Source organism: Chlamydotis macqueenii, chromosome 1 (genome assembly GCF_036417535.1).
Source record: "Chlamydotis macqueenii isolate bChlMac1 chromosome 1, bChlMac1.mat, whole genome shotgun sequence".
Taxonomy (NCBI): Eukaryota; Metazoa; Chordata; class Aves; order Otidiformes; family Otididae; genus Chlamydotis; species Chlamydotis macqueenii.
The window spans coordinates 51,739,265-51,752,996 of record NC_141556.1 but is presented as its reverse complement, the minus strand read 5'-3'; the positions used below and the strand labels follow the sequence as shown (position 1 = coordinate 51,752,996).

The following is a 13,732-nucleotide window of genomic DNA, read 5'->3' as shown; positions in this document are numbered from 1 at the left end:
CTTATTTTAGCATGCATCTGGCCTTGGATAAATAGGTGTTTCAAAGTTTGCCCATTTAGAGATTATCATTCTGAAAAAAACAGGGTTTACTCAGAGTTAAGGAGTCTGGTAGTTGCTTTTTATGTAGGGAAAGAAACCTCGAGAGAACATTAGGTAAGTGTGCCACATAGATAGTAAGTTGGAAACTGTTTTTCTGACAGTTTGTCTTTCCTGCAGCTTATCTGTATGCTAATACTACTGTGTTAATGAAGTCTAAGGAGGAAGAATTAGTTTGACTAGATGGAATTTTGTATTGCCATATTTTTTTATTTTGTGCTTCTTAGGAAGAATTTGATTCTGAATAGTCACCTCCTACGCAACAAAGCTTTCCTTGGGGAATGTTCATTTCAGTGCAATGAATTCTGGAGACACAAATTTCTAGAAACTGTAGTGAATTATTTGTTAGCAGTAAATTGCATGAAAAGGTGAAAAACCAAAACTGACGCTGTACTTTAAAGATAACTTGTGTTAAACTACGTTTTAAGGGAGTAAGCTTTTTAGCTTTGCAGTGTAGCTACACTCTTAATGTAATAAGGAATCTCCTTAGAACTTCTTTAGAAGCTTCTAATCACGCTGCATCCCTGGATGAGGAAGGTAGGGTACTCTGCTTTTCTGCAAATAGTGTTTTTCAGGCTACTTTGCCTTTCCATCTTGCCCACTTCATTGTGTGTGCCTCCTTCCCAGACCCATTTGATGTTTTACTTCAATCTCTGCTTCTATTTGCAGGACATAGGCTGTACAGTTTTCAAATTAACAAGAGAATGACAGCTGAAAAATAAGACACACAGCAAACAAACTCTTCCCTCTTCCACTTTCTGCATGGCTAATCTTTTTTTCTTCATAGAGTAATGTAGGAAGGAGTTTTAGGGGAACTAGAGTTACTGTTTTTTTCCTCTTGATTACATGCTTATTTGGTGTTCTCCATGATGTGACTGCTGGCAATCATTCCTTTTCCCATATTTGATTTTCAATATCCAGCTGTACTTGCTGCTCTTATGTCATTATTCTAACATTTGCTTGCTGTCTCTTCTAGAAATGCATGTGATGGATTCAAAGTTTGTGGGGTCTATATGGCATGCAATGTACTCAGTGTTTAACTTTCTCTTTTAATTGAAATAAAACATTCCAAAAACCTCTCCCATCCTGTAGCTTTACTTCCCTCCTGGCTCTTTTCCTATATACTAGGATTTACCATTTTGAAACTAAACTACACAGTCTTCATTTTTTTTCCTCTACTAAAAGCAACCTATTATGCAATAATTGTGACCTTTATTTTCTTCTGAATGTTTCAAATGCCGCTTGTTACCTCTGCCTGTTTGGAACTAGCTTAACATTTCTGTGATGTTCTGGAGGCAGAGAGAAGGATAAGGGCTTTACTTCCTGACACCTGTAAGTGGAATAACTGGTGACTTGTATTTGTTCTGTTCATATAGCTCTGCATGAAGGATGTGTGTGAGAGTGTGTATATATGTACAGATATATACATATACATGCACACATGCATAGGCACAAGTAAAATACCATATTGCATGAAGATGTTTTTATCTTTTTTTTTTTGTTTGTTTCTCTCTCTTTAAAGGTTTTGACTTTTAAAGAAATCAACTGGCAGATGATCAGAATAGAAGCAGATGCAATCCAGAGTTCTAAACATGAAATTATGAGTGCTCCGGTTCGACTGATTACTAACCAATCAAAAATTAGGGTCACGCTTAAAAGAAGGGTAAACTTTAAAAGTTTGAAATCTTTCATTATTTTACTAATTCATTTGTAACTCATACTCTTAATGCATAGTGCACATAGTAAAGATGGAAATTTGAGTCATATAAGTGTAGAATGCCCTGAACTAAATTTTTGATAATATATAATTGGTAAGGCTGTAGAGTTTACAAGAAATATTCTAGGCAGAATTTGAAGATGAAGACCTTGCACAGGTCCTACTAATGAAATCGTTTGATCTACAGGGCTTTGTTTATGATTATGCGTGTTGCCTTACCTCTCAGATTCAGGCAGTATTTCCATTACTTACATTTAGAGAAATGCATCAGTTTAATATCCAATGTGTGCCAAACAAAAAGTGAGGCATAAATATAGTATATCTTACACACTTCTTAGCTAATAAGAGGAATACAATTTAAAATTTTAAAATGTTTTTGTTATTTATATGGAGGAAATTTTCTTTTGGGGAGGTGTGGTTTTGCATTCAAATTCCTTTTTTTTTCTTGTATTCGATATAAGAAATATAAGTATTTAATGAACTCATTTAACTCATTTAAATTTTTATCCTACAGTTAAAGGATTGTAATGTAGTGGCATCAAAACTGGTTCTGATTCTGGATGATTTGCTATGGGTTTTGACTGATTCCCAGTTGAAAGCCATGGTGCAGTATGCCAAATCTCTTAGTGAAGCTATAGAGAAATCAACAGAACAGAGAAAAAGCTTGGCTTCTGAAACAGCACAGGTATGATAATTGTTTATCTCACTATGTCATTATCACATGTCCTAGAATACAACACAGTGTGATTAGTTGTGGTAATTTATTTTAGAGAATGTTCATTTACTTATTTTCATTCAGCTAATGAATGAAATTACATTAGGAATGAATCACAGTAGTATAAAATAGACTTTATTTTACAGAATTTTGTGTATTGGTGTTAATTACAGGAAAGAAAAGAGTTGTTTATCTATGTGCAGGGTATTTAGACTTCTTTATTTACTTTACAGTTGCTTAACTGTTAAGTAAATTTGCTTTCCAAATATTTTCTGGTTATGAATTAAAAAAAAAAAAATTAAGACACACTAACATAGCTTTAATGTATTGGTAAGTATGCTTGCTATAATGATTTGAAGTGCTTGTCCAGTTTGTTTTCATGGTACTGAAAAATCAGATTTTAATAAGAGCTTTCCTTCATGCAATTCTTTTGTTAGAATATATATTGAAAAATAATTCTAGTTTTAACATAGTTCCGCTGGGATAGATGTGATGTTGATGCTGCATGTAAGATAGTTGTATATAAATCGGAGTCTTCTTTCAGCACATTCAGCGGAGTCTTCTTTCAGCACATTCAGCAGACTAAACCAACTGGGCTTTGTGAGTGTTGAGAGGAGGGATCTTTCTTTGTCTGAAAGCAGCAGCACAAATACACTGATAAAAGATCATAATTTAATACTAAGATGAAGTAAAGTCACTTTTGTAGAATCTCTTACATTAAAGCTAGTGTACTGTAATGGAGAGTTAAGTTCTTGTGGTGGTCCTGATGATTTATGGCGTGTTATGGTGGTTTAGCTACAGCAATCAAATGGTCGGCTGTTACTGAGCAGGGAGGTCCTGATTCTTCAGTTCCCTGAACTTTCACCAATTCCCTGGTACTGGCACCAGCTCACCTTTGACCCTATTGTGATGTAGTTTGGGGAACTAAGCTAGCAGAAATGAGCCCAACAAAAAAAATGATAACTTTCTACTGGTTTAGTTCCCTGAAAAGGATACAACAGAAGTTAGAAAAATACCAGTGCTGCAAAGGACAGGGATGTAAAGAAGTGCGGGGGAAGGGGAGGATGGGGCATGAACTGGCATTGCCTATTTGTGACACCTAGCCATTAGCTTAACTTAGCTTTGTTCTAAAACGGCACATTTAAATCTCAGTAACAATCCAAGATGAATGCATGCAGTGCACATTTTTCCTTATTTCAAAGGCCTGTTTTGAGTAAGTAAAAGGATATTTATGCTTGAAAGGAAGGATAAACTTTATAAATCAATATGATGAAATATTTTTTTCAGAGCTCTGCCCCTCCGCCCAGCTCTCAGCAGGTGAAAGCACACCAGACAACAGCAGCACCTGATCAAAATGATGCAATAGTAAAATTGTTTAATGATTTTGATGTTAAGGAAACTTCTCATCACTTAGTAATTTCCCATTTGGACCTACATATATGTGATGATATCCATTCTAAAGAAAAAGGTAACTTTTTTTTAAGTAGCGTGCCATAATAATCTTTAGAAGACATTTTGAGGAATACGGTAATGTCAAAAGTCTGTCTTTATTTTGGAGGAGTATTCAGAATTGTCTTCCAGTGTCTGTAGACACATTTAAAATTAGCTAGATGTCTCTTGTCAGGACAACATTTCATTATTAAATGTGATAAAAATGCAATAAAAACTGCTAATAGTACTAATAGCTTCAGTGCTTTTCCTGTCTTCTGGAAACAGATTCTGTCTAGTCTGATTGTTACTGCTGTTTTTTTCTTTTATGATATAAGTTAACTGGATTATCAAGAATGTAGTGGCAACATTAGTGTGACTTGAAGGGGTTGCTGTGCAGTCTGCTTCTGTAAATACTCCTTATAAAATACTGACCAACAGAAGAGCAATCCTCTTTGTGTTACTAATTTAGAAAATTTGGTATGTTTTGCAGAAAATTGAAAGGATAAAACAAGTGTTCTGAGGTCTTATAATTTTGTGTGTAATATTTGTACTTTTTTAAAATGAAAGGCTGTTGCAGTGTGCCTTGTTTACAATCAGAAAACAGAAGACAAATTACACTACTTTTATGCCTTCTGAAAGTGATCAGAAGAGAGTGACATATCAGTGTATATCCGAGGAGCTGGCTAGTCACTGAAAAAAATATATAGAGGCATGCAAGGTCTACTCTAGAAAAGAGTATGAGAAACTTAGGTTTTAGTTGATATATTTCCCTGATTAGGGAAGATATTGCAGAACAGCAGAGCGTAAGATTGACTGGCTAGAGACGTGTTTCCTTACATGCAGTGTATCTACTGCAGTTGGGCTTTATTGTTCTTAGTGAGATGTCTGTATTGGTCCTTTGCTTTTGGCTATGAAGTTTAAATTTAGCCATGGAGAAATCAGAACAGAGGACTCTCAGAAGACCTCTTCACTGTGATAATATTTGTCAAATAAAACACGAAAACAAATAATATTTACAATATTCTTGAAAGTAAGTTTTGACTTTGAATAACTGATCACAATCATACATTCTGTATGAAAAGTTTTGTTTCAGAAAAACAGCAGTAATATGGGTACAAAGAGTTGCCTTTACTTTTTAGTAGCATTTAAAACAATATGCACTTTGTTAGTAATGACCAAGTACAGAGTGACAGAGTACAGAGTTCTACAAGCTGATCTTTAGAAACCAGTGAAGACCAGCAGAATGAAAGTTTTGATGGAAGATAATGAGGTTGTAAGGAGAGCCAGAAAAGGGGAGGAAAAAGTAGTTGTTTAGGTTTTTAAAGGAATGCAGCAACATGAGAACTAGCATACGAAATACAAGTCTGCAGAGCTCAGTGTTGTTTTATTTTGCAGACTCAAATAGACGTGTTACAGGAGGGGCCATGCAGCTTTCCTTCAGCTATTTAACAGTGGACTATTATCCATTTCACAAAGCAGGTATGACAGTGAGCGTGTTGTGAATTACTTGTGAATGTACTATTTGCTTAAATACTAAAGATTTTGTTTGTGTGTTTATGTGTATATGACTTGGACAATAATATTCTAAGAATTTGAAATACATACCTTCTTTATTTCCTTCTGTATGCAAAAACAAACAGCAAAAGCAACAACCTGGGAACCAATTTGATTTCTGTGAATGAGCTATTTGAGGCTAAACGCTTTTTCCTTTTCACCATTTTGTTTGGTCAACAAAACAGTGTTTACGCATTTCTGACCTGAAAATAATTTTGTGTTGACAGGGGAAGGCAGTACAGTAGACTGCGAATTCCCTAATTGGATATCTGCAAGAGTCAGATGCAGTCTTCTAATCTAGCAGACTTTTTTCCATATAGAAGTCTATGATTTTATGGCCATTTCCAAGCAATGTTTTGGTTTTATTTTATTATGCTAAGCAAGAATCCCAGTGTCTACAGGTTAAATTGTGTAGATTTTTGTTAGGTTTGTAGGGAATTGTTATTAAGCAGATGTTAGCAATTTCCAAAGAAGCATTTCTTACAAATAGTTGCTAGTAATTATGTTTTTCAGAAATCTAAAAAACTTAAAAGACACAATATAAGTTTGCTGTTGAATTTGAGATCAAAGGAAATCCAGTACAGTGGAGGGGCTTTTAGTTGATGAAGGGGGTTGGTTGTGCTTTGTTTTGCTTTGTACTAACACAAACCAGTCATTTTGGAGTGATTATCTGCATAGATTAAAGATGTGGATTCACAATGGTAGCTAGCCTCACATCCTCCATGTCACTCACGGTTGCAGATGGAATCCCATACTGTCAATCTGTTTCATTCATAAGTAGCAGGTATAATTTTTGCACCTTAAAAAATGTAATTTAGTGTAGGTTGAATAAACATACACAGCCACAGAAAAGGATATGCTTAAGAGTAACAGTATTCTTTCTTTGCAATACATTGGCCTAATATGGTTTGAAATTTGCGATGTTGATTTCCTTCCCTCTAAAAGCGGGACCTGAAATTGAAGAGGTTTAACACATGCCTGTCTTGTGACCCAGCTATGTTTTTCATTTATTGTCATTTCCGATTCCTACTATGTCTAAGTAAGGGTGTGATCTATCTATGATTTCTGTGAGATCTTCTCAGAGAAAATGTAGAGAATGAGGGAAATAAATAGATTGTTTCTTTTGGAAGGATTCTTAGCTGGATTGCACCATGCACTATAGGCTCTTGGATGGGCATGTTAGAAGCTCACTGAGAGTGCTTTTAGGTAATGGCTACATGGGACATAACTCCAAGTACATGAAACCAGAGAAGGAAAAGATAATCTGCAGAGCAAAGGTGGTGCCTTTAAAGGCAGTGTTCTGCAGTCTTACATGGTGTTCTGTACAAGTATGTGTAAGTAACAGAAATCTAGGTCTCACTAAAAAGCCATGACAAAAACTCCCAAAGGTGATGGTGTTTCATCCGATAGTGTGTATACATGGACTGGGAGGGAACATGCCAGGAAGCTTCTTTTTCCTTCTTTAAGAGGCTGTCATCTTCCCACCGTTTTAGAAGGGTGTGGCAATTCTATGGGCAAACTATTATCACAGGAGGGAGAGTCCCTTTACTCAAAGTAAAATGAGCACGTATTAATCTTGAAAGTTCAAAGGAAGTTCTCTAGCCATCTCAGTATCATGCCTCTATATACTGCTCTATCACAGGCTATCAGCTCATATGCAGAGCGTTCCTACCCTGAAGTTGAGGCTCTGCAATGTTGTGTACTTAAGGACCACACTGTATTAACGCTCCGTAACAGTGGGCAAGGAGGAAACAGTTCTTTCTGTGACCTTTGCCAGACTGTTTTCTGGTTTTGTACCTCTGTGGCCTATGGAATATTTAGAAATAGCTCTTTTGGTATGGTCTTCTTGGAAATTATAATTAATCCTTCAGGAGAAAAAGCCCTCAGCAGTTAATGATCTTTGCATATTGAGTTCTTGTGGGATTTTTTTTGTTTATTTGTTTTTGCAACAGACCCCACCCAGAAAAACTCTAGAGGAATCTGAGGCATAATTGCTGTAGGGTGAATTTCTGACCCATTGAAAATCAAGTTTTTCAACGATAGCCTGTTGTAGTACTTAAGAAAAATGAAGCAGGTTGTATGTCCATTGACTGTGATAACCCTAACATAAGCCAGACTGTTATTGAATGTTGTAAACATGTCTGTACAGCAATCCATCACTTTACTAGTCCTCCCAGACATGCTCTTACGGAAGCTTTTATCCAGATCCATTAACTGTGCAGCTGATGTGTTGCTGGATGATGATCGGAGACAGCTGCTGCTTTGCCATGATGCAGACATTTTGCAGCACAGGAAATTCTTGATCAAGCTAGTATATGAGACGATATGAGAAAAAGGAAAGCATTTTCTTCCTGGGCAACCACCAATAAATTCAGATGGTAGCAACATCAGTAGCAGCTCCATGAAAGTATTGTTTTCTTGTTACAATTTGGCCTGTCTCTTCACTTTGCACAGATAAATGTGGCAGTGACATCTCCATATATAGAACTGTAGAATAGTTGAGGATGGAGGGCAACTCTGGCAATTGTCTAGTCCAACCGCTCAGGTTAAAGTGGTATCAATTAAAGTAAGCTTCCCAAGATTGTGTCCAGTTACGTTTTGAATACCTGCAAGAGCGGAGACTCTACAGCTTCTCTGAGCAACCTAGTCCAATGATTAACCACCCTCACGATAGAAAAGGTTTCCTTGCTCTACGTCTCAAGGACCTTGGAATTCTGAAGGCAAGCATTACCAGTGAAGACTGAGGCAAAGAAGGCGTTGAGTGAGTACCTCAGCCTTTTGCATATCCTTTGTCACCAGATCCCCTGACCCATTCAGCAGCAAGCCCAAGCTTTTCCTATCCGTCTTTTTGCTGCTGATACACCTGTAGAAGCCTTTCTTGTCCTTAGTGCTCCTCATGAGATTCAATTCCAGATAGACTTGGGCATTCCTGGCACCATGCCCCATATTCTTTTTGGGTAACCTGATGCTTTTTCCACATCTTGTACACTTCCTTTTAAAGTTTGAATTTAGTCAGGAGCTTCTGGTTCATCCACACAGGCCTCTTTCCACATTTGTTAGATCTCCTTGTTTTCAGGGTAGATCATTTGTGAGCTTGGAGGTGATTCTTCACCATCAACCAGTTGTCCTGGACCCTTCTTCTGGACAGGATTATATCTCACAAGATTCTTTTAAAGCAAAGCAAGCAAAGGCTACTCTCCTGAAGTCTTGGGTTGTCATTCTGCTTTTTGTGTGGTCCTCTAACCTCAGAATCCTGAACTGTACGATGTTGTGGTCACTGCAGCCAAGGCTGCCACAGACCTTCACATGCCTGAGCAATTCTTCCTTTTCTAAGAATCTGGTCCAGCAGAGCATGTCCTCTCTTTGGCTTCTTGATAACCTGTGTTGGGAGATGGTCATTGATGCACTTTCAGAAACCGCATGGATTGCTTGTGTCCTGCTGTGTTGTCCCTCCAGTAGATAGTGGAGTGGTTAAAGTTCCTAATGAGGACCAGGGTCTGTGAACATGATACTTCTTCCAGTTGTCGGACAAGGGGCTCATCGTCTTCCTGATGGTCTGTAGCAGATATCCACCATAACATCATCCATGTTGGTCTGCCCTCTATTCTCGACCTGGAAGTGTTCAGCTGGCTGATCATCCATCCCAAGGCAGAGCTCCATGAGTTTCCACTGCTCTCACTGAAGGGTCATCTCGCCCTCCTTGTCTTCTTGGCCTATGCTTCCCAAAGAGCCTATGTCCATCCTTTCCAGCATTTCAGTTGTGTGTGCTATCTGGCTACGTCTCTGTGATCCCAGTGAGATCATAGCCCTTCAGCTGCATGCAGAGCTCTTAATTCCTTGTGCTCCCATGTGCTCATCATGCTGCATATGTTAGTGTGCAAGCGTTTCAGAGAGGCACCTGCCCATACTGACTTCCCAGAAGGGATATGAGAGCTTTCCCTGTGATGCTGCTGTCCTGTCGGTGCTTCAGAGTTTATGTGCATATGCTTGAGGTGACCCCACTTCAGCCTTGTTTTGGAGAATCCCAGCTTCATGGACTTGAATTTAATGTATCTTTGCCTTCTTACTCTCTTTCTATTTTCTTCTCTGTTCCTTTCTCATCCTTAGCTAGAGAGATGTGAGTAACCATCAAGAGGCTGTGAGGCAGGAGAGTGAGAAAAAATGTCATTTCTTGTGATAGGCTCTTCCCTTGAAGTTTCTGCCATGCTGAAATCTTTGCATTTAGACTTGAAGTGATAATTTTTTTTCTCAAAGCATTTTCCTATTTTAATAGCAACCATATCTATTCATCCCTCATCTAAGTATCCAAAACCTCAGGAAGTCCCAAATAAAGTAAGCTTTCACGTGCTGGTATTTGAAGAGTGAGGTACTGCTTGATAGACATTATTTATGTTGCATCCTTATTACTGAACAGGTTAGACTGTCTTTACAGGGACTATTTGAAGAGATCTCAATTTGTTTCAGAGGTTTAAATGCTTGACCAACAGAAACATGTTAGGAATGAAATAATTTCTACTGGGCTTGATTTTTAAGGCTGTATGCTGCAGCACTGAACTTGCCTTCTTGTTTGTGTGCCATAAAGCTGCTAGAGAGCCAAGACAAAAAGAATACACTTCTGAAAAGGGATCAGGAACTTCTTAGGACACAGTTCTGACAGGAAAGATAAGTTTGTAAAAAAAAAAAAAAGAGCATGAGAATATTGTTCTGTTACTTACTCTTTTTTTTTGTTTTTCACTGAAATATTTTTTTTGCGTGTTCTCGCATACAAAAATCAATGTGTCATCAGATTTCTCTGAACTGGACTTATCCAATGATGGTTTGAGCATTAGTTAGTGGTGTTAAAAGGCAGGTGGCAATATTAGGTTGTTTTCCGAGTTAATTTGTGGAGCAGTGAGTCTTGGTTTTATGGAATATTGAACTTCTGTTTTAATATCTGTTGTAACTTCAATAGTTCTGTAACTGCAGCATGCAATAAGATTATATTTCAAAGAATTGTGAAATAGTGGAAACTTGTTATCTGGTTAGAAACAAACTTAATATTTCCCTCAATCTCATTATTTGCAGGAGACAGCTGCAACCACTGGATGCATTATAGTGATGCCACTAAAACCAGAAGTGGATGGGCCAAAGAATTATTAAATGAATTCAAAGGCAATGTTGAATTGCTTAAGCAGGCTGTGAAGGATCAGGTCATTGATTCTCCTCCCAAATCACCACCTGCTGTATCTCCTCAAAACCTACAAACAGGTACTTTGTTTGCATCACTAATGCTCTAATTCCATGAAATGTTAAAACTTTTCTAAAAAAAGATTGTTCTTTTCAATGATTCCATCACTATTCTTTCCTACAGGCAAGGAACAGCTACCGAAAGGAACATCTAGGGCTTCCTCTGTATCTTCCCAACAACCAAAGGGCAAACTGATGTCTAGTCCTATTGTGGTTAGACTTGCAGATTTCAATATATATCAGGTACATTTCTTCCAGCTAGTAAAACTGGGACTACTTTGCCCTTGACTGTTACATTACTATGGTTTTTAAGGGACAATTCTGAAGCCCGTTGAAATTAATAGAAGTCTTTCCATTCATTATTGGATTAGAGCTTTATGGGCCTGCTTCTGCTTTGTTAAAATTGGTGGATTTTTTCTTGCCGATTTTATTTTACCTGATACTCTATCACAATTATGTTTTGGATCCAAGTTCTACTGTTCCCTAAATTCTGACATTTGGAATTTCATCTTTTCATTTACTGTGTTAGGTACCCAGTATCTTAATATGTGGGTTTGTATTTCATGCTTTTCTTATTGACATATTTTTCAAAGGACAGGGATTTAAAAAAAAATGTTAAATTAAAGAGTTTTTAAATTTTTCTTCATCTGCTTCCTCTTCCAGTGATATTTTGATAGACACTTTAATTGTTCTTTCCCCCTTCCCCACACTGATTTATTTCAGTGGGTAGTGGTCTACTGTGGTCTGGCTGTGGTCCAGATTCACTCTTTGGTGCAAATAGGAGGCATCTAGAATAGAGTAGTAGTATATCTCTAAGGCAGAATGGTAGTGATATAGGAGAATCTACTCTAAATTTCAGGTCCTAACAAAAAGGCTTAGTGTATGCCCTTAGTCATTGTGACTTCTACTTGCTCTTGCTCCAATTTTCAATGCTTTTTTTTTTTTTTGCCATATTGCTTCTTGTTAAGTGGGGTGTTGCAGCTTGCTGCTGGGAGCCTTTGTCTGGGCTTAAAGTGGTGTTATAATTCTATCTTGTACTGCTGGTGTTTTCATTTACCTTCTGGTCTTCAGATGCTTGTCTCCTCCTCCTCCCTACACAAATACATTTTTAATTTTTTTTAATTGTCATTATTTCTATACAATTTACAAAAAGCTATTTTTCTAAATAGATCTGTTATTCCTTGAATTCTTATGTGTGTTAATACAGAGATGTTTCGAGCTTGAAAACAGCTACACAGAGTGAAGCAGGCTTATAAAGGTTATATATTAATTATTTCCAGTGAAACTAATACAAGTAGACATCATCGTATATTCAATATTAATAAGTTGGCTAATTTCAAACTAGCAGTCTGACCTACTAAGTGTTGGATGAAAGAGCTTTGTTTTGACAACATACTTTTTAAACTGTGGTGCATTCCAAGTAATTTAAGGTCAGCTATATATCAAAAAGTCATCTCTTCCTTGTTTCATAATTTACATTGGAAGGAAATGGAAATGGAGGGTTACTGTTCTATGGTGTCTTGATTCTCCTGTGATGTAGACCTTCAGACATAGCCAAGTATACATATCTCTGCCAGGTGCATGCTGAACACCTTGCTTAACAGTATACAGTTCAGAGTTGGCCCTGTGTGCTGGAATCTGTCCTTATGACAGTACAAGGACTTCCCAACGCTTGTGTAGTAAAATTATCTAGCTTATCTATCCTTTATCATCTAGATACAGGATCCTTTTGAACAGACTGTATGCAAATATACCATATTCTAGCATAATTGGTAGTGTTTGCAATAAAGATAGCGGATTATTCTAGGGTTCTACTGAACGCTTTTGAAGGCGACCTGCTGCCTCCTGCCTTGTGTGAAGGAAGGGGATCTGGTACCATTATTACTGTATAGTTTTGTTATGAAACTGCTCTATCCAGATTGCTTCTACTACAAGGCAACTAGGTGTTTCTCATTGACTGCACTTTGTGTAGTTGGAGATCTACATCTGAGAGCAGTGGAATACTACCGTACTAGGGGCAGTGCCTTGCAACTACAAATGCTTAATGATTCATAAAAATGTAGTGTGTTAATTAACTTAATCTTTTATCTTTTACAGGTTTCAACAGCAGACCAGTGTCGTTCTTCCCCTAAAGCTCTGATTTCTTGCAATAAAAAGTCACTTTATCTTCCTCCAGAAATGCCAGCTATTCATATCGAGTTCACTGAATATTACTACCCAGATGGAAAGGACTTCCCTAGTAAGACTTTTTTTTTTTTTGTACCGAACCATAAATTTTGTGTGTTACTTTCGCCTTTATAAAGCTTCATACTGATTCCAGGTTCACTTCTGGAAATAGGTCATGGCTTTCTAAAATGGAAAGAGCACAACACTGGTCCATTTCCACAGTACCTGCTTCTGGCAATCTTCTATAAATACTGATTTTTATAAAAATAGTTTTGAAGTCTGAAAACACAGCAATTTTACTAAGACATAAATTCTTCATTCTCCAACATACATGTATTGTTTCTGCAGTTACACTGGCTACATAGGAGAACTCAATGGCTACATAAAAGAACTCAAACTATTGCAATAGTACCTAAGATGCAATGAAGATCTACTGGAGTTATTTTTATTAATGTGTTATGAAATTTGCCCTGTTTTATATACAGAAATGTCAGTGGATTTCTTAGGGTTGGGACTTGAGAACAGCAAATCTCCTTGGTCCTGCCCTTGCTCTGTAATGAGGACATTCTTCCCCTCTCCTTAGACCTCATTCTATTCTAATATTAGCTTTTACATTCAAAAATTTAGTTACTTACTTGGAGTGAGAGAAAGAAGTATCACTTTATGTATCTGCTTCCTTGGGACCAAAGGGGTGAATTTCCATTCTTTCTCTGATGTAAAATACTGGTGAAATGTAAGTCTGCACTCATTAAAAAAAAAAAACAAACAAACAAACAAAAAAAAATCCAAACAAAAACCAAAACCCACACATTAAAAAAAAAAACAAA

The 13,732-nt window shown here is 37.2% G+C and overlaps 1 protein-coding gene across 3 annotated transcripts in view; it reads left to right on the top strand.

Annotated features, from left to right (window-relative positions):
* BLTP3B (bridge-like lipid transfer protein family member 3B) overlaps positions 1-13,732 on the top strand; it is a 62,155-nt gene that overhangs the window by 25,678 nt on the left and 22,745 nt on the right. For all 3 annotated transcript variants that reach the window (XM_086750909.1, XM_086750917.1, XM_086750924.1), the window contains exons 6-12: positions 1,619-1,759; positions 2,328-2,498; positions 3,816-3,996; positions 5,355-5,438; positions 10,578-10,760; positions 10,864-10,982; positions 12,837-12,978. In XM_086750909.1, coding sequence (XP_086607035.1) covers positions 1,619-1,759; positions 2,328-2,498; positions 3,816-3,996; positions 5,355-5,438; positions 10,578-10,760; positions 10,864-10,982; positions 12,837-12,978 — 1,021 coding nt within the window. The remainder of the gene's footprint in view (positions 1-1,618; positions 1,760-2,327; positions 2,499-3,815; positions 3,997-5,354; positions 5,439-10,577; positions 10,761-10,863; positions 10,983-12,836; positions 12,979-13,732) is intronic.